Raw genomic sequence first — 25,165 nt, 5'->3', positions numbered from 1 at the left:
TACTGCCACAAGAAGTGCAGGTGGAGTCAACAGGGGAGCAGCAGCAGTCAACTCACTGCAGTGAAGGCACGACAGTGAGTAGGTCTAAGTACGTCGACTTCAGCCACGTTATTGACGTAGCTGAAGTTGCGTAACAGATCGATTCCCTCCCCAGTGTAGACCAGGCTTCCTAAAGTGAGATGCAGGAGTAGAAAGTATTTGAACAAGTGCTGTTCACAGGAGCAAATGTTTATAGAAGCCAAACTAAGAGCAGCCCACCATACTGACATCACAACCAGGTAATCTTTTAGGCTATTTTGAGCAGATCCAAGCTTGGCATGCATGAAGTAATGCTACTAGTCTATTTTGCATAGGAAAGAGGAGCCCAAATCAAGCAGTAGTGCTGTGTGTAATAAAGAGTGGATTAAGTCCCCTGTTTAAGGGGTGTAATAGTACTGGCAGACTCCAAAGGGAGAGGCCATTCTTCAAATCTAATCAATATCAGTAAAATAAAATCTCTTATGGACAACAATTCAGTATGGGTGACTGTTGTCTCCATTTTTCTTTATCTAACCCTTGTTTAAAAATATCTACTAGCTACTACAACTAGGAAGAATAAACTTAACTCTCTCCCTTCCCACTCCCAGATTACATGTGCCTCTATAATCATATGCAATGGGTCTTATAAATGATCCAACTTTTTCTTACATAAAGGTGAAAAGTGCACAACTTGAAACTGGAATGCTATTGCAGAATCAGCAACATCTTGGCATAACATTCACAGCATGAGCCAACATTTTGATGAAACGGATATACATACAGCTTTCAATCTCTTCACAGCATCTTCACAGACATGCATTCCTCTGGATTCATCCACTTCCACATGACCCAAGTACTGCAAGGAAAGAGGAAAAAAAAGTTAGACTTCATGGCAGCCCCTCTGAAAACTTACATGCTTACAGAAAGCCACACTCACCTCCAACCCATACCAATCTAGATGAGATGCTTGAGAGAAAAAAAAAATACTGGGTGAGCTGAGACTCAGATTTGTATTCCTACTGTATATGGCACAGGAATTAGTGATCAGGTGCATAAGTGGCTTTCTGTGTCACTCAGGCCTATACTGGATAGCACTTTTAAGGTGACCCAGCACCAAGAAGGGAAACATTTACTAACCTCAAACCATCTCAGAAAGACACTTGCATTCTGGTAAAGAGCCCTACCCCTTATGTTCTTCCTACTGTGGTTAGAGTACTTTAAGATCTCATACTGCCATTGCAACATAATTAAAATGTTCAGAGAAAGCACCCAATATGAGATGAGACTTAAGTTTATTTCAATAACCAAACCTAAAAGTCTTAAGCAGCAAAGAATGTGGGAATGCTGTATGATACTGTTAACACAGGTTACCATATCTTTCACTTCAGCAATTCATTCTCACCATTTAATATTCTATTGCAAAGTATCTTTAAAACCTTCAGTTGTAGAATGGTTTGCATAACACAAGATAGAAGTCAGCCATTGAGCTACACAATCAGAAATTTAGGCGTTTACTATTTCACAGGGCATTAAGAAAAGAAAGACATAATATATTCAACTCAGAGGAAATTTTATATTTAAAAACTAAATACTTTAAAATTTGTTAAACTGGACATCAGAATTATTTTAATCTAGTACTACAAGCTCCTCAAGATTTCTCCCTGCTGAAATACCATGCTCTAGATGTTGTGAAACTATTAAAGATTTAACTTTAGAGTTACCCAAACAGTGTTGTGAATTCATGATGTTTGGCATTTTTAAAGCCCCAGCTCCTGAAAACATCTGATTAGGCAGGAATCTCAGCTTTCATTAAAAAAAGTGATTAATCTTTATGGTTGAGGAGAATGTGGGAAAATGAATGAAAAATGCAACCCAAGAAATTCAAAAGCCAGAAGACAAAATACATTTTTTAAAATTTAGTTTTTATGCCAATCCCACACTCAACTTGAGATTTTTGATTGAGGCTTTGTCTCCACTAGTAACTTTTTGTTGATATAACCATGTTGCTCAGAGATGTGGAAAATCCATATCCACAAGCGACAGTTATACCAATCTAACCTCCGTAACAGATGGTGCTACGTCAACAGAAGTGCTTGTCCCGTCGACATAGCTACTGCCTCTCGGGGAGGCGTATTACTTACACCAACAGCAGAAGCTCTCTCGTCAGCATAAGTAGCGTCTTCACTGAAGCACTACAGCAGTGCAGCTGTGTCACTACAACCTTTTAAGTGTAGACAATCCCTTACAGACGGCAATACTACAATTATGCTCCTCACTTGGCCTTTGTGGAAACTTATCCAAGAAGGGAGAAGTGCCTTGCATTCATAAAACTCTCTAACTAGAACAGGAAGTTTAATTACTTAAATATGATTATATTTCTTTAAAAATGCGTTCAAACAGCAATTACAATACATTTTTAGTAGTTATAAATGCATGCTTCCAGGCACAGTTTTGTATTGCAGCTATATACAGACTGAGCTTCCAACTTAATCACTACTTGTATGACAATAGTAAAAATGCCTGAGCCCTTCTATGCTTTGCTTTCATGTTTTCTACCACTGGTGGAGCTGCAACAACGGAGAATTATGATCTGAATTTTGTAATTTGACTGACCAAACTGTGTTAAAAATAGGTTAGGACATAATCAATCTTTATAAGCAAGATTAGAAACTATTTCAGTTCTACGTAGAAGTCAGCATAGCCAGGATCAAAAGTATGCCAACATGGTATCAGAGTTGAGTTAGTAAAACCACATCACATATCCATGGATTTTGGCCAATATATTATTTCCAAGGAAACATCCAAGCTGCACTTATGGGTACAGAATAGTTCAAAAAAATCTTGGAACTATTTGTGCATCTCATTTACAGTAGTGTAGGCAGAATGTTTCCATCTACATAGATCCAGCCAATTCAGCCCCTGTACTTGGCAACTTGTTTATCCTACTGAACTTCTTTCTGAGCAATGGACATTGCCTCATTTCCCACTACAAAAAAGACAGCCATTTTCCAAAATGTTGCCAAACCTCTCCTTGAGAAGTCACATGTTCTGATTTTCACCAGCTCTGTTGCTGCTGTTTTGAATATGAGTTTCAGCAACAGTTTTCAACAGCACTTTCACATCAATGAATGGGACATTATTACATATCAACTGCATCTGCTCACTCCACAAGAGCACAATCCACACTTCATTCGACAGTCAATGAATTATAAAAAAAAAAGAGAAATCACACAGCTGTGCCTTCCTCCAAATGTACTGGGGAAGGGACAGAGAATGCATTTTTTCTACACTTGAACTTTGAGATCTTTGGATGAAAGACACAAAGTATTATTTTCATCCTATCATTTTGACAGAGCCAAAAGATAGCATCTATTGACTTCAACGATGAATGTTACAAGTGAAATTAAAAAAAAAACAAAAACACAACATTTCTGCAGTCTTTGTTGTGCTCTACAGAACAAGATTTTTAAAAGAATCTGTCTGCAAAGAACTTTCAACAACGTAGCTATTGTCTCGTTAGCTCAGCCTTGAAGAAAACAGTTTCCAACTGAACAGTAGCAGCTGGTTCTCTCCATTCATTTATCTTTAGAAACCTTATTTCCAACTCTTAAAATGTGGCTTTCACCTCCAGCTCAGAGGAGAGGCATATGACTCCCATATTTAACCAATGCTAAAAACTACATCATGTATCACCTGATTTAGGCTATCATGCAAGCATAAGGCTTCAATTTTGCTTCCAGAAACGTGGAAGGTACACCTTTACAATTCCCAGCAGAGAGAGAGAGTGTGTACACACTTCAGATCTGAAAAACAAAGTTTACCTTCCTGTCTGATCTTAGTTTGAAATGTTAACAGAAAAAGACGGTTACTCACCTTTGTAACTGTTGTTCTTCGAGATGTGTTGCTCATATCCATTCCAGTTAGGTGTACGCGCCGCGCGTGCACATTCGTCGGAAAACTTTTACCCTAGCAACTCAGTGGGCCGGCAGGTCGCCCCCTAGAGTGGCGCCACCATGGCGCTCCATATATACTCCTGCCGGCCCACCCGCTTCTCAGTTCCTTCTTGCCGGCTACTCCGACAGTGGGGAAGGAGGGCGGGTGTGGAATGGATATGAGCAACACATCTCGAAGAACAACAGTTACAAAGGTGAGTAACCGTCTTTTCTTCTTCGAGTGATTGCTCATATCCATTCCAGTTAGGTGAATCCCAAGCCTTACAAAGGCGGTGGGGTCGGAGTGAAATGTGGCAGAATAAAACTGCTGAGCCAGAGGCTACAGCCTCTCTTGACTGCTGAACCAGGGCATACTGCGAAGCAAAGGTATGGACCGAGGACCAATGGAGCTTCGCGACAGATCTCGTGGGTAGAAACACGAGCCAGCAAGGCGGCAGATGAAGCCTGAGCCCTGGTAGAATGCACGTTGATGTGGCTTGGGGAAATATGAGCCAAATCATAACAAGTGGGGATGTCCGCCATCACCCCAGATGAGATCCTCTGAGAGGAGAACAAGCAAGCCCTCCCTTTGGCCCGCTACCGGGATAGAGCTGGGGCACCTTAGGAAATGGTTCTGTCAGCACAATATAATGCGAACACTCCACAGATGTCCAAGGAGTGCAACGGTTGTGCCCATTGCGTTGAACTGTGGGTAACATGAAAAGCCAAAACCACCTTAGGGAGGAAAGCCGGGTGCGGTCATAACTGCACCTTGTCATTGTGAAACCTAGTGTACGGCGGAACCCCCGTAAGAGCTCTGATCTCAGAGACCCGTCTGGCCAAGACTAGGTTGAGGTCCCAGGTCGGGGCTGGGCGGCGCACCCGAGGGTGCAAGCGCTCCAAGCCCTTGAGGGACCTCGAACCCATAGAGCGTGAGAACACTGAACGTCCATCTTAGCCTGCTGGAAGGTAGAGATGGCTGCCGAGTGTATCCTCAGCGCTGATACCGCCAGGTCCTGCCGCTGAAGGCCAGAGGCAGGCCAAACAGAGGGGATCGAGACCTCAGCAGGAGCAAGATCGAGCGTATTGCAGCTGTAAAAGAAATGCTTCCACCTGGCCCGGTACGTCGACCAGGTGGAAGGCTGCCTGTCACCCCGACTCAGGTACACAGCAGCCACCGTGAGGCGAAGAGGTTGCAGGTCCGAGTGACGAAGCCTGTCGTTGCCCTGAGTGATGAGGTCTGGGCTGACAGGCCGAGTAACGTGGTATGTCAGCGCTGCCTGGACCATTCTGGAGTGATCATGATGATGCACGCTCTGCCCCTGCGGAGTTTGAGCAGGACCTAATGAACCAGTGGGAACAGTGGGAAGGCATAATGCAGTTGGCCTTTCCACGGCATCAGGAATGCGTCCAAGATCGATTCCGAGGAGAGATCTTGGAAGGAGCAGAACACCTGGCATTTCCTGCTCTCGCGGTGAGCGAACAGGTCTGTGTGAGGAAACATCTCCACTTCCGGAAAGCGGGACGCCTCACATGGGGCAGAGTGATCACTCGTAAGGCAGGAAAGACCTGCTGAGGCAAAGAGTTAGGACGTTCCAAACGCCTGGGAGAAAGGACGTCGCCAGCTCCATCGAGTGGGCCATGCCAAAGACCCGGAAATGGATGGCCTCCTGACAAAAAAGGGGGGGGGGGACTATGTCCCCCCTGAATACTTATGAAGCACCTGGTCGTTGTGTTGGCTGTAAACACCGAGATACAACGGCCTCGCAGCTGCCGCTGGAACCCCTGGCATGCCAGGCGGACTACTCTCAATTTTTGGGGCATTGAGGAGGAATGCCAGCTCCCTAGAAGACCAAAGGCCTTAAGCTCAGAGGTGACTATGAACACTCGAGCAGAGAGATGAGGCGTCCGCCGTCAGGGGCAGTGAGCCGGACTTGGAGAGGACGGAGGCGGAGCTTGGCGTGTTTGGTTACAAACTTGCGGGCAACCATGGACCCAGGAGACTGAGACAAGAACGAGCTGAGGTCGTTGGGAAAGCCTTCAGACCTCAGATGATTGTTGCCATCGCCTAAAATCTCAGTTGCGATAAGCAGGCTCCGGCTAGGTAGGAGACCAGGATAGCCCCTAGGGAGCCCAACCTCTGCGTGGGGACCAGAGTGGATTGCTCTATAATAAACAGCAGGCCTTGACCTGTGAATAAGACCGTGGCGATGCCCACGCGCTGAGTGGTTTGTGTCTCAGAGTCTCCGTGGATAAGCGAATCGTCCAGATACGGAAAAACGCATATCCGACATCAGCGACGGTAGGCGGCGACTATGGCCGTAAACCGGAGTATTGACAGTCGGCTATAGAGCGGAGGCATCTCCCGTGCGGAGGGAAGATGGCATTGCGAAAGTACGCGTGCTTCATATCCAGGGCGGCACAGTAGCCCCCAGGAGGCAAGGATGGAATAATGATTCCCAGGGATACCATGCAGAACTCCAACCTTATCCTAACCCGGTTGAGTCCGTGCAGGACCAAGAAGGTCTGAGACCTGTGTTCGAGTGGGGGACTAGGGCATAATGGGGGTAAAACCCCTTACCCCTTTCGTCCGCTGAAATGGGACAGGGCTGGAGCAAATTCAAGGTGGTACCTATGCTCCATCGTGCGCAGGACCCAGCGATCTGAAAGTAACTGGGGCCATGCCAGGAGAAAGCGGGATCGGGATCCCGTCCTGCGACTGGTACACCGCCCTCAGGTGAACCTTGGAAGGTCCGTCTTTGGTCCCAGTGGTAATTGCGAGGGACCTTGACTTTGGCTCTTTAGGGGTCCTGACGTTCGTCTGCGACCACCTTGGCCCTGCCGTTTGCCAGAGTTCTGCCTCTGGCTAGGCACAGAGTATGGCGGCTGGGGCCAGAAAGGCCTGCGTTTTGTCGCTGGCGTATACATGCTGAGACGCATTAGGACCCTATTGCCCACCAGACTTCGCAGTCTGGGGCTGTCTCTGCCGCGAAGATGCCTTTACCAACAAAGGGTAAATCCTGAATGGCATACCGCAGCTCCGGCCGGAGGTTTAAAACCTGAAGCCATGAAATGCACCTCACGGCGACACTCAAGGCCAGAGTGCCGGCCGCAGAGTCTGCTGCGTCCAACGAGGCCTGGAGGGACGCTCTGGGAACCTTCTTTCCCCCCGTCCTCCAAGACGGCAGCGAACTCCAGGTGGAAGTTTTGAGGGAGAAACTCCTTCACTCAGGTGCTATAATTATCGCAGCTAAGCAAGGCTTGTTGCTTTGCTACCCCGAGCTGCAGGGCCCCTGCAGAGTACACCTGGCGGCCAAGCCTGTTCATTCGCCAAGCCTCTTTCTGCTTCGGGGCTGGCGCCCGCTGGCCATCATATCAGGATCGTGGTCCTGAGCATAAAATCTGCGCATATGGGATGACACGGATGCGTGTCCGGACGGCCATGGAGGTACTAAAAGAAGGCACAGGCAGAGTCTCTGACTCACTCGGACCTTGCCCAACTCGGCACCGGGGACCGGCATCGGGAGGCGTATCGGTATCTGGAACGAGATCCAGACCCGCAACCAGAACGGTGTCGGGAGGTCGACCGAGATCTCGAGGCTCGGAGAAGGGCTACAGGAGTCAAGGTACCTGCCCCGGTGCCAGAGGTCGGAACGGTGCCGATAGCGGGTCGGCGAACGGGATACCGACCGGTGCAGCGAGTGTGACCAGTACCGAGGAAAACAGCACCGGGACTGCCAGTGGTGTCCGGCGTGCCGACAGGACTTGGAGTGTCTGCGGGACCGTGATCATGAACGGTGCCGCTCTGCTGTGCTGACAGGGGACAGTCACCTGAAGAGACTGTATTACCCGTACCGGCGGTGCCCGGGTCAGGCAGCACTGACTCTGTCATGGCACTGAGAGCCCTCGCCGTTGGTAACATCTCCGGCGTGAAGGGAACAGCAGGCTCAACCACAGTGCGTACTGGGGAGCTGTCAGGCACCGGATTCGACGGCCCTCGTGGGACCGGGATCCACGGTACCGAGGTCATCAGAGCTTCGGTAGGTGTCGGTGCCGGGCGATCCGAGTTAGATAAGCTGTCTGGCTGCGGTGCCGTCAGCACTGAAGCAGCGGGAGTAATACGCTCAACCACGGCGCGTGCCGGGGAGCCGTCGGGCACCGGATTCGATAGCCCTTGTGGGACTGGAATCGACGGTGCCGATGTTGTCGGTGCCTCAGAGGCGTCGGTGCCGGGCAATCCGACTTAGACTAGCCCTCTGGCTGCGGTGCCTTTGGCACGGAAGCAGCCGGAGCATTAGCTCGACCACGGCGCGTGCCGGGGAACCGTCAGGCACCGGATTCTACGGCCCTTGCGGGACCGGGGATCGACGGTGCCGACGTCATCGGTGCCGCAGCAGGTGTCGGTGCCGGGCGATCCGACGTAGACGAGCTCTCTGGCTGCGGTGCCGTTGGCACGGAAGCAGCAGGAGCAGTAGCTCGACCACGGCGCGTGCCGGGGAGCCGTCAGGCACCGGATTCTACGGCCCTTGTGGGACCGGGATCGACGGTGCCGACGTCATCGGTGCCGCAGCAGGTGCCGGTGCCGGGCGATCCGACTTAGACGAGCCCTCTGGCTGCGGTGCCGCTGGCACGGAAGCAGCAGGAGCAATACGCTCAACCACGGCGCGTGCCGGGGAGCCGTCAGGCACCGGATTCTACGGCCCTTGTGGGACCGGGATCGACGGTGACGACGTCATCGGTGCCGTAGCAGGTGTCGGCGCCGGGCGATCCGACTTAGACGAGCTCTCTGGCTGCGGTGCCGCTGGCACGGAAGCAGCAGGAGCAGTAGCTCAACCACGGCGCGCGCCGGGGAGCCGTCAGGCACCGGATTCTACGGCCCTCGTGGGACCGGGATCGACGGTGCCGACGTCGTCGGTGCCGGGCGAGCCATCTTAGACGAGCTCTCTAGCTGTGGTGCAGTTGGCACAGAAGCAGCAGGAGCAGTAAGCTCTATCACGGCGCGAGCCGGGGAGCTGCCAGGCACCGGATTCCGTGGTCCTGGGGGACTGGAATCGACGGAGCCGAAGTCATCGGTGCCTCTGCAGGTGTCGGTGCCGGGTAACGCAACTTAGGCGAGCTCTCTGGCTGCGATGCAGGTGGCACGGAAGCAGCGGGAGCAGGGGGCTCAACCACGGCGCGTGCCGGGGAGCCGCCAGGCACCAGCAGGAATCGTAGGCTCTCTCGACCTCGGAAGAAGGGAGCGGTGCCGAGTCGACATCGGTGCCGGCGACGGTCGGTGCTGAAAGGCCTTGGTAGTAACGGCGGGGTCCGGTGCCGAGGAGGCGCTTCTGCCCGCCCCTTGAACATCGCTCGGCGCCCAAGGTGGAGGGGTAAGTGAAAGTCCCGCACCTTTTTGTTCTCGGCTTAAAAGCCTTGCAAATGGGGCACTTATCTGTCAAGTGTGATTCCCTGAGGCACTTCAAACAGGAGTCATGTAGATCTCTCTTCGGCCGCGGCTTCTGGCAGGCCGGGCCCCTTTTAAAACCCGGTGAGCCATGCATGGCTCCGGCACTGGGCTCATGGAAGGGGCTACTTCCTGAACCCCGCTAACTAAACTAACCATGTTAGCAAAGAAAACATGTATAACCATACAAATATATATATAAAAGGGTTATAACTGCATAATTATATACGAGAAAACGAGTAGCTAGGGAAGTGGAGGTCAGCTAAGCCGCGCTCCACTGTTCCAACGACCGACACGGGCAGTAAGAAGGAACTGAGGAGCGGGTGGGCCGGCAGGAGTATATATGGAGCGCCATGGTGGCGCCACTCTAGGGGGCGACCTGCCGGCCCACTGAGTTGCTAGGGTAAAAGTTTTCCGACGAATGTGCACGCGCGGCGCGTACACCTAACTGGAATGGATATGAGCAATCACTCGAAGAAGAACGGTCAGATACACCTACTAATGAAGCAACAATTATGGTTCTGTAGACCAGTATTTCACGTTCTGATGAAACAGCTAATTAGGTTCAGACAGGGGTTCTCAAACTGGGGGGATGGGACCTCTCAGGGGGTCACGAGATTATTACATGGGGCGTCGCAAGCTCTCAGCCTCCACTCCAAACCCTGCTTTGCCTCCAGCATTTATAATGGTGTTAAATATATAAAAGTGTTTTTACTCTGTGTGGGGAGGGGGGGTTAGGGAGGAGGCGTGTTCGCATTCAGAGGCTTGCTATGCGAAAGGGGTCACCAGTACAAAAGTTTGAGAACCACTGAGTTAAGACATGGTCTGTTCCCTAAAATTTATGAAGGAAAGTTAATCTACAAAGTTCAGCATTGTGGGTGAAAGGCAACAGAATTCACTGAAGTTCTGTTGGCACTGCAGCAATATATTGTGTTAGAACCAACTAAATTCAGGGGGCCACACAAGAGTCTACAAAACTGGAGGAAGCCCAACAGTCCTCTGCCCAATCTTTCATTGTCCCAAAAATGAGCATTCTGGGAAACACACAAAGGAGGGAGAAACATTCAATTTAGATTGTCAAGTCCTTTGGCTGAGGCTTGTTCTTTGTTACACAGCACAATAGGTCTGCATGGTGTTTTACAGAAATACAATGTTCCATTGACATTAAAAGCCTTCAGGAACGCAAAAATTGTTGGTGGCAAAAGCTTAATGTGCTTTTGTACAAAACAGGTACATGTCTTCTTCATACCAAAGTCTACACAGGGTGAAAGATTTTTTTGACAGACAGTAGAGAGGCAGCAAATTCATTGGTGAAAGGCAGTCACTGATACAAGGATCATGGCATCTCTAACCTCTCTTCAAAAACCTGGATTTTTTTCCCCAGTAGTATGTAAATAGTAAGAACACAGTACTGAACCTGTTTCCATTTAGCTTCCAAGGCAACCAAAACCAGGAATGAATGATACTACACAATCACCAACTTGCAGCCTTAAGATGCTCAACAGATTTCACTTTTACACCAGGATTTCACTCACAATGCCTTTATAGGAAGCTAAAATCCCTGTAGACAGAGCCCAGTTCAAACAGGATGTTGTGTATAATACAGGTTCCTAAGATGATACTGTGATGGGTTAGATCACAAAAACCCCCTGGGAACGGTCACCTGATGTGCTGAGACTACCTCTAAGCTCATTTTCCCAAGCAGCTTGGGACTTCAGAACTCTGCCTGGTTGTGCCAGACATGCTAGCCTACTACAAACAGACCCAGGTCTGAACTACGTCCCCCAAAAGCTGCAGGCTTAACTGAAAACAGATTAAGTGCTCCTGTCTCCAGCACTCAGATACCCAACTCTCAATAGGGTCCAAACCCCAAATAAATCCATTTTGCCTCGTATAAAGCTTATACGGAGTAAACTTAAATTGTTCACCCTCTATAACACTGATAGAGAGATATGCACAACTGTTTGCCCCCCTAGGTATTAATACATACTCTGGGTTAATTAGTAAGAAAAAAGTGATTTTATTAAATACAAAAAGTAGGATTTAAGTGGTTCCAAGTAATAACAGACAGAAGTAAATTACCAAACAAAATAAAAGAAAACACACAAGTCTAAGCCTAATACAGTAAGAAAGTGATTACAGATGAATTACACCCTCAGAGATGTTCTAGTAAGCTTCTTTTACAGACTAGCCTCCTTCTAGTCTGGGTCCAGCAATTACACCCCCCCCCCCGTGGTTACCGTCCTTAGTTCCAGTTTCTTTCAGGTATCCTTTGGGGGGTGGAGGGGCTACCTCTTCACCCAGATGAAGACAAAATGGAGGGGTCTCCCAGGGCTTTATATAGTTTCTCTCTCATGGGTGGAAATCCCTCCCTCCCCCTGTGTAGAATCGCCTCTACAAGATGGAGTTTTGGAGTCACTTGGGCAAGTCACATGTCCATGCATGACTTAGTTTTCTACAGGAACCTTCCCAGGAAAGCTCAGACATGGATTCGCATCTATCAAAGTCTATCATCATCTTAAGTATTTCTTGATTGGGCACTTACTGAGAATAGCCTTTTCTCGAGAAGCTGACCAAATGCTTCACTGAGGCTACTTAAAAATCAAACAAGTACACAGCCAATATCCATAACTTTGAATACAAAAATGATACATGCATACAAATAGGATGACTATATTCAGTAGATCATAACCTTTCCAGAGATGTGTTACACAGCATATGTAGCATAAAACATATTCCAGTTATGTCATACTTACATTCTTAAGCATATTTCTATAAAGCATTATGGGGTGCAACATCACAGATACCACTGAAGGTTGTCCTAATAACTGGCCATCAAAATTTTATTTTAACCAGTGTATCTGAACATTTTCAGAAACCAATCTTTATGGGATAGATGATGGAGCAAGCTATTACCCTGAGTCTTCCACTCTAGAGAAGGAGATTTAAACCTTGGCCTGTATCACAGGTGAAGAGGAGTATCAGGGTAAGGAGAGTTTCTCCCCAAGATTAAGATAATGCTGAAGCAACTCAAACTGGGTCAGTTTATGCCTTCAGTGTGAAAAATGTGAGGCTTGAACTCTTCAAGGTTGGGGGGTGCTTTCAAGAAGGGAATATGCGGGGTAGGATATGAAGTATAGTAAACTGCTACCCGCATGAGATATTGGGGATACAATCCTACTGCTCCCATCGAGCACATCATACCCATTACTTTTGGGGTCTCCACTTGGAAGAGGCCTGGGGATGGAATGGCAGGTGGGTTGCAGATCAGAACCAAGATGATTGCAAAGCCCATCCATTTGCAATGTAGCAGGCTCAAGCCAGTGCTATAAGTCCCTAGCTTTTTCCATAAATAAATCCATTTGTTCTGGTCTGAATATTGGTGACATCACAGCAGAATTTTTGGAAGCCTTTACCATCCATCACTAATTGCCACCACTCAATAGATGGCCTTCCAGTGATCTGCCAAACACCATCAATCCATCTCCTGGATGTTTGTCCCATATTGCCATGACCCTCAACCTTGAGAAAGTAATGGAAGGAATAGTGATTCCATTCTCTACACCTAGTATGATCAAAGTACATACAGTTTGAGTCTGTCAATTTCCAACATCAACTACTTCTCTCCAATATTTCCTTGTCTTTTTTTCCACATCCAGGATATATGTAAGTCTTCACCAGCACCACATTTCAAAAACTTCAATTTTCTTTTTGTCAGCACTGACATCCCACGATTCCCATCCATAAATCACTAAGGAAAAAAGTCACAGGTTTGTAGATTCTGAGATGCCATGGTTTTTCCACACTTTAAGGAAGGCTATAATTGAGTGAGTCCGCCCTAGTTTTCTAGTTTCTGAATTCTTTGGAACAGTCTCCTTGATTGGATATACATGATCTCGGATTATTAAAATTAATTACTGCCTCTACAGCTTGTCCATTAATTGTGATGTCTGCTTGCACCCTGTTTTTGTTAGTCAGGTCAACACGCATGCATTTTCTTTTCAAGCATATTCAGGAAAAGTCCATATTCCTCACTAACTGTTTTTACACAGACTTCCATACTTGTTGCATTGCATTGGTGGTTGTAGAAAAGAGCATCGTTTCATCACGTTATCTGAGGTCAGTTAAGATATGTTCATCAATGGACATCCCAGCTCCTTCCACTCTGTCAAAACCTTTGAAGACTTGTCTCATAATAAATTCTGTGTCTATGGTAAAGGCACCTGGGACAAAATCCACCCTTGTCTCTCATTCAGCCCAGTGCAAAACCACTCACTGTGACCACTGCCATACTCACCATGATCTCTTGGTGGTAGTGACTTCCAATATGAGGCTTTAAATCCTCATGTCTGCCAGCACCCTACAGAGATGCTTGTGTCAGACAGTATCACACTTTAAAGTAGTCAATGAAGCACATGATGAATGAGTGATTGTACTCTTCAGTGATTTGACTAGGGCTGTCAAACCATTAAAAAATAATTGCAATTAATCACGAGATTAAATAGTCACAATTAATCGCACCAACAATAGAATACCATTTATTTAAATATTTGTGGATATTTTTCTACATTTTCAAATATATTGATTTCAATTACAACAAGAATACAAAGTGTATGCTGCTCACTTTATATTTTTGATTATAAATATTTGCACTATAAAAAAAGGTGGACCGACAGGTCACACTTTGCTGCACTCCCCTGTCCTCCTTTGGATCCAGGGAACATCCCCTTTTGGACCATTGCTTTTTGTGCTTCTTTCTTGGCACCGGTGAAGGGGAACAGTGCAGAAAGACACATGCCACCAGAGGAGAACTCCGCACAGATGCCGAGGTACCTTGTGCTGAGGCTGACTGGTTTGGCTCCGACGTTGGTCTGAGTGCAGCTTCCATCAGGATGAACCTTAGTCAACCCTCTGTCCTTTTTACACATGAGACTTGAACTGGTGGCAGATCTGGCAACGCTCTCACACCACATGAGCTTCCCCCAGACAGAAGGGATGAGGGTCACTCACCAGCATGGGCTTGCCACAGGAGACACAGAGTTTGAAGCCTGGAAACCACGGCATGCCTGGACCCAAGGAAAGAGGATGTCTCTCTAAACAAATGTGAGGGTCTAACTATTTACACTACTACCAAAAGAAAAACTGAAGGGAATGAAACTTGGAAAGAAAGCAAGAACAACAAGAACTACTGATGAATGCCTTGCTGAGGCAAGATAAGCTGTTTTTACAGGCAGTAAGAAGGAACATAGTGTGGTAGGCTGGTCAGGCCCCTTATAAGGGCATGTGAGCGCACAGCAACAGAGGGTGCTAGAGCTGGCCCAATGGATATCACGGAGAGAAAAATCTCTGGCAACTGTGCACACATCGCGCACGCCCCTAACATGGAATGGAAAATGAACAAGCACTTGAAGAAGAACAGATCAGTTTCACTTGGGAAGTCCAACATCTAGGAAGGTAAAAATAATTTGGGTGAGAGAAGAAAACCATCAAGTCCTTATAAGATCTTATAAACTCTGCATGCTTCCAAGCACTTGACTCTTACGTGACATTCTGACATACCTAATTCAGCATAGGCTAACTTTAAAATATGATTTTCAACATATCAAGTGTTGCCAGCTCTCACAATTTTATCGTGAGTTTCTATTCAGGTTTTTACCTCCCCTTAAAGCCCTCAGCTCCTGGAATCTTGTGATGAGGCAAGAGAGTCTCAGCTTTCATTTAAGAAAGTAAGTTTCTAGCTCTCCTGGTTACAGAGAAAGGCTTGAAAGCATGACTCCAGGATAACCTAAAGGCTCAAAAACCAAAAGGCCAATATAAAAAGAATCTCGGTTTTAAAAAAAGGCAGCTACTCACCTTTGTAACTGTTGTTCTTCGAGATGTGTTGCTCATATCCATTCCAGTTAGGTGTGCGTGCGCCGCGTGCACGTTTGTCGGAGATTTTTACCCTAGCAACACTCGGTGGGCCGGCAGGGCGCGCCCTGGAGTGGCGCCGCTATGGTGCCAGATATATACCCGAGCCTGCCCCTCTGCTCCTCAGTTCCTTCTTGCCAGCTACTCCGACAGTGGGGAAGGAGGGCGGGTGTGGAATGGATATGAGCAACACATCTCGAAGAACAACAGCTACAAAGGTGAGCAACCGTCTTTTCTTCTTCGAGTGCTTGCTCATATCCATTCCAATTAGGTGATTCCCAAGCCTTACCTAAGCGGTGGGGTCGGAGTGAGATGTTGTGGAATGTAAGATCGCTGAGCCAAAGGCGGCATCATCTCTAGACTGCTCGACCAGTGCATAGCGGGGCGCAAAAGTAAGGACAGAAGACCAGGTAGCTGCACGACATATTTCCTGGATGGGAACGTGGGCCAGGAAAGCGGCGGAGGAGGCTTGAGCCCGAGTAGAGTGGGCGGTGAGATGGCCAGTCTGAACGCGGGCCAAGTCGTAGCATGTCCAGATACAGGACGTCACCCAGGATGAGAGCCTCTAGGAAGAGACAGGCATGCCTTTCATGCACTCTGCGACCGCTACAAATAGCTGAGGCGAGCGTCTGAAAGGTTTGGTCCCCTGAATGTAAAAGGCGAGGGCCCGGCGGACATCCAGGGTATGTAGCTGTTGTTCCCGGCGTGATGCGTGCGGCTTCGGGAAGAAGACTGGTAGAAAAATGTCTTGATTAATGTGGAAGGCAGAGACCACCTTGGGAAGGAAAGCTGGGTGTGGTCGCAGCTGTACCTTGTCCTTGTTGAATATCATATACGGGGGGGTCAACCATCAAAGCACGAAGCTCCGATACTCGCCTGGCCGAGGTGACAGCGACGAGGAAGGCTGTCTTCCAGGACAGGTACAGCAGCAAGCATGTGGCTAACGGCTCAAAGGGAGGGTCCGTGAGCCTAGCTAATATGAGGTTGAGATCCCAGGTAGGAGTAGGGCGCTTAACCAGAGGGTACAGTCGCTCCAAGCCCTTAAGGAACCTGGAAACTATAGGGTGAGAGAAGGTCGAACTGCCAGATTCCCCAGGATGGAAGGTGGAAATCGCGGCCAGATGCACCCTTATCGAAGCGAGTGCCAGGCCCTGCTCCTTGAGGTACCATAAGTAGTCCAAGATAATGAGGACCGATACGCCTTCGGGAAGAAAGTTACGCTGGGCGCACCAGTGGGAGAAGCGTTTCCACTTGGCGAGATATGTTGCCCGCGTGGAAGGCTTTCTGCTTCCCAGGAGAACCTGTTGCACCAGGGTGGAACAGAGCAATTTGGATTGGTTTAACCAGACAGCAGCCATGCTGTCAGGTGGAGGGACTGCAGGTCCGGGTGGTGAAGTCTGCCGAAGTCCTGAGTTGTAAGGTCCGGGCAGAGTGGCAGAGGTATCGGGTCCGCTAGAGATAGGTCGAGCAGCATGGTGTACCAGTGCTGTCTCGGCCACGCCGGAACGATCAGGATTAGCCTGGCCCTGTCCCTGCGGAGCTTGAGCAGGACTCTGTGGACTAGGGGAAAGGGCGGAAAGGCATAAAGCAGACGACCTTCCCAGGGAATTCGGAACGCATCCGAGAGGGAGCCTGGGGAGCGACCCTACAGGGAGCAGAACACCTGGCATTTCCTGTTCTCTCGGGAGGAAAAGAAGTCTATCTGGGGAAAGCTCCACTTCTGGAATACTGAAAGGAGGATGTCCGGACAGATGGACCACTCGTGGGACAGGAAGGACCTGCTCAGGTGATCCGTGAGAGAGTTCCAGACTCCCGGGAGGAAGGAGGCTACCAGGTCTATCGAGTGGGCTATGCAGAAGTCCCACAGTAGCATCGCCTCTTGACAAAGGGGGAAAGATCGCGTCCCTCCCTGCTTGTTTATGTAATACATGGCCGTTGTGTTGTCTGTGAAAATTGCAACACAACGGCCCTGTAGGTGATGCTGGAAGGTCTGGGATGCCAGTCGGATCGCTCTCAGTTCGCGGACATTGATGTGAAGCACTAGCTCCTGAAAGGACCAAAGGCCCTGGGTGCAAAGGTGCCCTAAGCGAGCACCCCAGCCGAGAGAGGAAGCGTCTGTTGTCAGAGACACAGAGGGCTGTGACAGATGGAACGGACGACCTGCACACACCAGGGAGGGCGTCAGCCACCAGTCGAGGGAGCCCAGAACACTTGGTGGAACTGTGATCATCATGTCTATGGCATCCCTGCGTGGATGATAGACTGAGGAGAGCCAAGTCTGAAGAGGACGCATGCGCAGTCTCGCGTGCTTCGTAACGAAGGTGCATGCAGCCATGTGACCGAGGAGGCCAAGGCAGGTGCGGACAGAGGTTGTTGGGAAGCTTTGTGGTCGTTGTATAAGGGAGACTATAGCCTGAAACCGCTGTGGGGGCAAGCTGGCCGTTGCAAGATTGGAGTCCAGCATGGCCCCTATGAATTCTATCCTCTGCGTAGGTAGCAGAATGGATTTGTCCAGATTGATAATCAGGCCTAGACGGGTGAATAGGTCCTTGATGACGTTTACATGAGCGGTGACCTGAGCCTCGGAGGTCTCTCGAATAAGCCAGTCGTCGAGGTATGGGAAGACATGTATTCGACAACGGCGGAGGGAGGCGGCGACTACCGCCATACACTTCGTGAATACCAGAGGGGCCGAGGAGAGGCCAAAGGGAAGGACCGCAAATTGGTAATGTTGACGATTCACCACAAAGCGTAGGTACCTTCTCTGCGGAGGGTAAATCGCAACGTGGAAATATGCATCCCTCATGTCGAGAGCAGCGTACCAAACTCCGGGATCCAAGGAAGGGATGATGGTTCCCAGGGACACCATGCGGAACTTGAACTTTCTCATGAATTTGTTCAGTCCTCGCAGGTCCAGGATAGGCTGGAGGCCCCCCTTTCGCCTTGGGAATTAGGAAATATCTGGAATAGAACCCTTTGCCCCTTAATTCCTCCGGAACCTCCTCTATAGCTCCCATCGCAAGGAGCCTCAAAACCTCCTGCAGAAGGAGTTGCTCATGAGAGGGGTCCCTGAAGAGGGACGAGGAGGGAGGGTGGGAAGATGGGGTTAAAACAAACTGAAGACGGTAGCCACACTTCACCGTGCGGAGGATCCAACGGTCCGAAGTTAGCTGGGACCACGCAGGGAGGAATGCAGCGAGGCGGTTGGTGAACTGAATAGGATCCTGGGAGGTCATTGGTACAGTGCTCTCGGGCGCACCCTCAAAAGTTTGGCTTCGGTCCCGCCGGTGGCTTGGTGGGACCGGAACTGTTACCCCCCTGAGGTCCAGACTGTCGTCTGCGAGAGGTACGACCTCGCCTTCTGGTGAAGTCTTGCCTTGGTCGAGGTGGGGGGTAGGGGCGCTGAGGTTGCGACCGGAAAGATCGTCTTTGAGTCTGCGGCATATGCATTCCCAGCAAATGCATAATTACGCGATTGTCCTTCAGACTCTGTAGCCGAGGGTCCGTCTTCTGGGAGAAGAGGCCCTGGCCATCAAAGGGTAGGTCCTGTATAGTGTACTCAAGTTCAGGTGGCAGGCCTGACACTTGCAGTCACGATATATGCCGCATGGCAATTCCAGAGGCGACGGTTCTAGCTGCCGAATCGGCGGCATCCAGCGTGGCCTGGAGGGAGGTCCGCGCAACTTTCTTCCCTTTCTCCAGGAGAGCTGTGAATTCCTGGCGGGAGTCCTGTGGAACGAGCTCTGCAAACTTCCCTACTGCCTGCCAGGTGTTGTAGCTGTACCTACTCAGGAGGGCTTGCTGGTTCGCCACCCTGAGTTGGAGGCCACCCGCGGAATAGATCTTTCTCCCCAACAAATCCATTCACCTGGCCTCCCTTGATTTAGGAGCAGGGGCTTGCTGGCCATGGCACTCCCGTTCATTGACAGACTGTACCACCAATGAACAAGGAGGAGGGTGTATATACAGGTACTCGTACCCTTTGGAGGGTACCATGTATTTACGTTCAACCCCTCTGGCTGTGGGCGGTACGGATGCCGGGGATTGCCAGATGGAATCCTGGATTGAGTGGATGAAGGGGAGGGCCACCCTGGTTGGGGCCTCTGCCGACAGTACACTGACAACCAGGTCGTCCACCTCAGGAACTTCCTCTATGGGCAAGTTGATATTGAGGGCGATGCCGCGCAGAAGGTCCTGGTGTGACCTGAGGTCGATTGGGGGCGGTCCAGATGTAGACGTCCCCGCTACCGCTTCATCCGGGGAAGAAGAGGATGAAACCCCAGGGACCAGCATGTCTTGGATCGACTCCTGGTCTTGGGGGATGTCCTGAGGCGGCGGATCTTGTGGGTCTGGCACGTGGGTTGGAGATTCCTCCGTACTCGCCGGGGGAGGTCTGCTCACTGTGGTCTCTGGCGCTTGATGTTCAGAAGGGCCGGAGCGCGATGGTATATGCAGATCACCTTGGGTGTCCAAAAGGGCCACTGATGAGGTCCCTGGAGGTTATCCGAATCCCCATATGATGCAGTGTCTGCATGGGAGGAGCCATCGACGGATGACGAGAAGGCCACAGGGGGGCAGAGACCATTTGATGTGTGTCTCTGCGTCCACTTGAACCATCCCTACACGGTGCTGGAGAACGGTATCAAGAGTCGTGATGGTGCCGGGAGTGGGAATGGGACCTGCGACCAGCGCGGTGCCGGCAGGTCGACCGGTGCCTGGAATCGCCGTGCCGAGATCGGCTGCGAGAAGTACGGTGCTGCGAGTGGTGCCGAGATCTGGAGCGGTGCCACTAGTATGTGGACGGCGACTGGGACCTCACGCGACACCACGAGTACGACTGATACCTCGATGGGGAACAGTACCGGGACTGTGAGCGGCCACTGGACCGATGGCGGGACCGGGAGTGCCTGTAGGGCCTGGATCGGGACCAGCGATGTTCCGTGGTATCAGGTGAAGAAGGTCTCATGAGGGTCGGCTGGCCTATGGATTGAGGAACCCGCACCGGCGGCACCGGGGGTTGAGGCAGCTCAGGCTCCGTCAAGGCAATCAAGTCCCGTGCCGTGGAGAACGTCTCCGGAGTGGAGGGCACGATAAGCTCAACCACGGCGCGTGCCGGGGAGCTGGTAAGCACTGGACTCGACGGCTCTTGCGAGGCCGGAATCAACGGTGCGGAGGACGTCGGTGCCGCGGCAGTTGACAGTGCCGGGTGGTCCGACTTGGCTAAGCGCTCAGACTGCGGTGTAGATATAGCAGCCGCAGGAGGCTTGTGCTTCTTGCTCCGTGGTGAGAGCGAATGGTGCCAGGTGGGAGCTTGGGCCGCTGATGGCTGATGTCGAGGAGCCTTCACTGTTGGCGTGCGCTCCGGTGCCAAGGAGGCATTTGTTCCCGGTGCCGCTGACGGTGCCGAGGACTGGGGAGTCAACGCTGCCTCCATCAGAAGTTGTTTTAGGCGAATGTCCTGCTCTTTTTTAGTCCGGGGCTTGAACGCCTTACAGATGCGGCACTTGTCCGTAAGATGGGATTCACCCAAGCACTTAAGACAGGAGTCGTGAGGGTCTCCTGTGGGCATCGGCCTCGGTACCAGGCGAGGAGAAGGGGCTAATCCCCGATCCCTCTTAACTATCTACAATAACTACTACAAAACTAATAACTAAACACTAACTCTACTTGAAGAAATCCAACTATATACACAATTACAATAGAAATGAGTGAATCGCTAGGGAGGTGGAGATCAGCTAAGCTGCGCTCCACCGTTCCAATGACCGACACGGGCGGTAAGAAGGAACTGAGGAGCGGAGGGGCCGGCAGGGGTATATATCCAGCACCATAGCGGCACCACTGCAGGGGGCGCACTGCCAGCCCACCGAGTGTTGCTAGGGTAAATATCTCCGACAAACGTGCACACGGCGTGCGCACACTTAACTGGAATGGATATGAGCAAGCACTCGAAGAAGTAGTAATGATTTTGGGGGGCCTGAACTCATGACTTTTGATGTTCGTGATACTGGATCTCATTCTGTGCACTAAAAATGCAATGACCTTTCATACAAACTCTCCATTTAAAATCTCAGATAAGGAGAAAACAGGAAGAGGGTTAAAATGGAAGTTGAAGGGAACACAGGAACATGAGGACAGTGGCTGATTTGCTACTGATGTCAAGCCCACCGGGGCCATATAAGTAAGGCTGTGATTTAATCACTGGTATTTTAGTAAACGTCATGGACAGGTCACAGACTGAGTTCTTATTTCTTGCCTGTGACCTGTCCATGGTATTTATACCATAAATACGCGACTGAATTTTAGGGTAGGTGCGGGGGAAGGGGAGGGAGAATTCCAGTGGGCCAATGGGAGCCCTGGGGGGTCAGCGACTGCCCTGGGACCGCTGCTTGGGCAGTCCCCGAGGCCAGAAACCCATGGCTGCCAGAGCAATGGCTGCAGAACTACTCCAGCCGTGGCCAGTGTGGCTGTACCTCAACCCCCTGACCCAGGCTCAGCCCAGAGTCCCCTCCCACACTGCAAACCCCTCTGTCTCAGCCCAGAGCCCACACCCCTTCCTGAACCCCAATTTTTCTTCCTCCCTCCTTGTTTTAGGGATCACTGAGCATAAAATGATAAAATTTCATCTCAGTCTCCCCCTAAATTGAGGGCTAGTTAAAAAACTAAAGAAAAACATTTACTCTGAAAATTCTGATATATTAATGATACAAATGTAATTAGAAAATGTATAAGTTGTCATCAACACTATGTGGAAAATCAAATATTGATGGAAAGCCTAAATCATTTGACACTAGCAGTATAGGATCCAATGTGAGAATGTAAATCCATTCTGCTCTCACTTTTATACAAAAGTTGCACAAGTTTTGCATGTTTCTTTCACTTGGACCTTGCTGGTGAATATATCCTGTATTCCATTTGAAGACTCTAGAATCTGAACACTTCTCTTTGATTTCTCTTGGAGTAAGAGCAACCAAAAGCCTTCTCAGACGTGTTAAAATCAGAAACGAGTCTCACCACAGAAAAGGATATAGTACAAACGATGGATTAAACCCAGATATATCAGGCTGCTGAGCATTCTAGATTTACAAGTAGGAAATCATTTATTACTGTCCTGTTTGACACATGCAATTGGATAAAAGCACTAAGAACTTGCAAAAATCTGATATGTTTAGTTACGTAGGGAGGGAAATTATCTAATTTTTCTGATATAAATTTCACAGATAAGTTACTCCAAAGTGCACTTGTATGAATAAAAACTAGTATCAGAGGGGTAGCCATGTTAGACGTTTTGGAGCATGAGCTTTCGTGGGTGAATACCCACTTTGTGCATCCGACGAAGTGGGTATTCACCCACGAAAGCTCATGCTCCAAAATGTCTGTTAGTCTATAAGGTGCCACAGGATTCTTTGCTGCTTGAATAAAAACTACTTACGCAGAAAGACTTTAGAAAAGGCATTTCAGAAAGAAGAAAAAAAGCCATAATGTTGAATACTTTAGTCACTGAAACAGAAAACAGCTGCAAATTCTGTGAGGTAACGTCTGCAGCATGAAAGTCTGTTTTTAAATGTGCATGCATAAATTAATTTCACATTTTGTAATGGATATAAGTTTATGGAGCACGTATATAAGAATACATTTGATCAATTCTATCACTAAATTAGACGATTTTTTAAAAAAAGCTACTACACTTCTACATTTTAAACTAATGAGAAGTGAGTCACACGTGAAGTGAGTTTGTCTCTCCCTGGCACACTGCATATGTTTGGCAGTTTTTCCTCTGCTCAAAGGTTAGCTTCACTGTTGCAACATAGCATTCCTGTTGTACCTTTTCCATTTCCCTTCTCCTCCTACAGGATAGCTATCTCTATAGGGGGAAGTTTTGCACACCTTGGCACACAGACTTCCAACAGCTGAAACAGCATGTGGATTTAGTATTAAGGAACTTTAAAGAGGTCTATGAATCAAATGACTATTCCATTCCAAAAAATATTAATAGGATGCAAAGGTTGCGTGTCTAAGGAGATAGTCTGAAAGTCACGTTTGTCTGAACATCTGGCACAATGGAGCCTTTATCCCTGACTAAAGGCGGTAGACCTTCTTGTATTATAATATACTCAGTTAATTTTAACACTTGTGTACAAAGTAAACAAGTTGAAAGTCAACCTTTCAATTTTAATAATCTTGACAGTACTGTGTTCAGTTACTCTGTCCACTACCATAATACCACTCATGCAGCCACCCTCCCCTCAGGGGCCTTTAATTGACAACACTGACAACAACGTGTCCTTCTGAACAGGAAGGACTATCTTGCCCTCAGTGGACATCCACCACAAGCACAAGCACCATGCTCTCTTGGGCCCAATGTGGAGCTATAATAATATTTTTGGTCGATTTTCCTTGAACATTCCACCAGAGCCAAGAGGTAGAAAGGAACAGGTTCACAGAATTGAGACTCTCTAATAGTTCCATTACCTGCTGAAGGAGATAGCTTTACAGATTCCTATGAACAAATTTTGCAGATGGGCCTACTGGGTTACTAAAATGCAAAGATGATCACAGAACTGGAAGGGACCTAGAAAAGGTCATCTAGACTAGTCCCCCGCACTCAAGGCAGGACTAAGTACTATTGACAGGTGTTTGTCTAACCTGCTCTTAAAGATCTCCAATGATGGGACAACCACCCTAGGCAATTTATTCCAGTGCTTAAACATCTAGACAGCTAGGAAGTTTTTCCTAATGTCCAACCTAAACCGCCCTTGCTGCAATTTAAGCCCATTACTTCTTCTCCTATCTTCAGTGTTTAATGAGAACAATTTTTCTCCCTCCTCCTTGTGACAACCTTTTATGTACTTAAACTGTTATGGCCTCCCACCCCCTAGTCTTCTCTTCTCCAGATTAAACAAATCCATTTTTTTTCCCAATCTTCCTTCATAGGTCATGTTTACTTGACCTTTAATCATTTTTGTTGCTCTTTTGATTTTCTCCAATTTGTCCACCTCTTTCCTGAAAATGTGGCACCCAGAAATGGACACAATATTCCAGCTGAGGGCTAATCAGTGGAGTCATTCTTCCAGACAGATCCTCTGTCAACTGAGCTAGTCTGTCTATATGTTCAACGTCCCTGAAATACAAGAGCTCAAGAGGGTGATTATACAGTATATGATAAACCCACCTGAACAACAGACTCATGCAGTAAGTATTTGCTTGTTATCCTCTGACAATTTACAAAGGCAACACTTGTGTGAACCATTCTTGAGAAACCTGTTAATGAATGCCAGCAGGACCAATCTGCCTTCACTTCAAGAAAAATCTTTAAATATTGTTTTGCGTTGGATTCTCTGTGGGCATCACCTCCCCAAACTATAAAACCTGAATGTGCTTTCTTCAGTAGCCACTAATCCAAAGACTTTCACTTTAGAGGTGATTAGGAGTTGTGTATCAAATTTTAATTAAAATCCGAAGGACGGAATGAAATACTGACAATGTGTTTTTCTGCATTTTATTGAAATAGTTTGGTCCTTGATTAAACTTAATTATGTAGAATGTTTTGCATTCTCTGAGATATGGAGAAAGGATATTTTTCTTATCACTTCCTTCAAAAATATTTCTAGCCTTGTTCACAAAAGCATATCTACACACTATGAGCATAAAAACAACTGAGTATTCAAATCCATTTCTAAAAACCAATACACGCAAAAGGAATAGATTAGTACTTCCAATGGAATTCACTTTTATATTCATCTCTGGATCTAAAGTCACTCCAATCAATAATGTGAATATCCCTACAGTTTTAATTATTACAGTCCCAAATGAGCAGATCTAGAGTCTTGAGATAATATCTTCTTAAAACATTTATGTTTGGCTG

The 25,165-nt window shown here is 48.4% G+C and overlaps 1 protein-coding gene across 8 annotated transcripts in view; it reads right to left on the bottom strand.

The window, feature by feature from the left end:
* Nucleotides 1-25,165, bottom strand: part of NUMB (NUMB endocytic adaptor protein) — a 144,054-nt gene that overhangs the window by 34,072 nt on the left and 84,817 nt on the right. For all 8 annotated transcript variants that reach the window (XM_030559633.1, XM_030559632.1, XM_030559638.1 and 5 more), the window contains one exon: nucleotides 800-874. In XM_030559633.1, the coding sequence (XP_030415493.1) occupies nucleotides 800-874 (75 nt within the window). The remainder of the gene's footprint in view (nucleotides 1-799; nucleotides 875-25,165) is intronic.

Source organism: Gopherus evgoodei, chromosome 4, assembly GCF_007399415.2.
Source record: "Gopherus evgoodei ecotype Sinaloan lineage chromosome 4, rGopEvg1_v1.p, whole genome shotgun sequence".
Lineage (NCBI taxonomy): Eukaryota > Metazoa > Chordata > Testudines > Testudinidae > Gopherus > Gopherus evgoodei.
The sequence above is the reverse complement of the archived record's forward strand: the minus strand, read 5'-3'. Positions and strand labels throughout refer to the sequence as shown.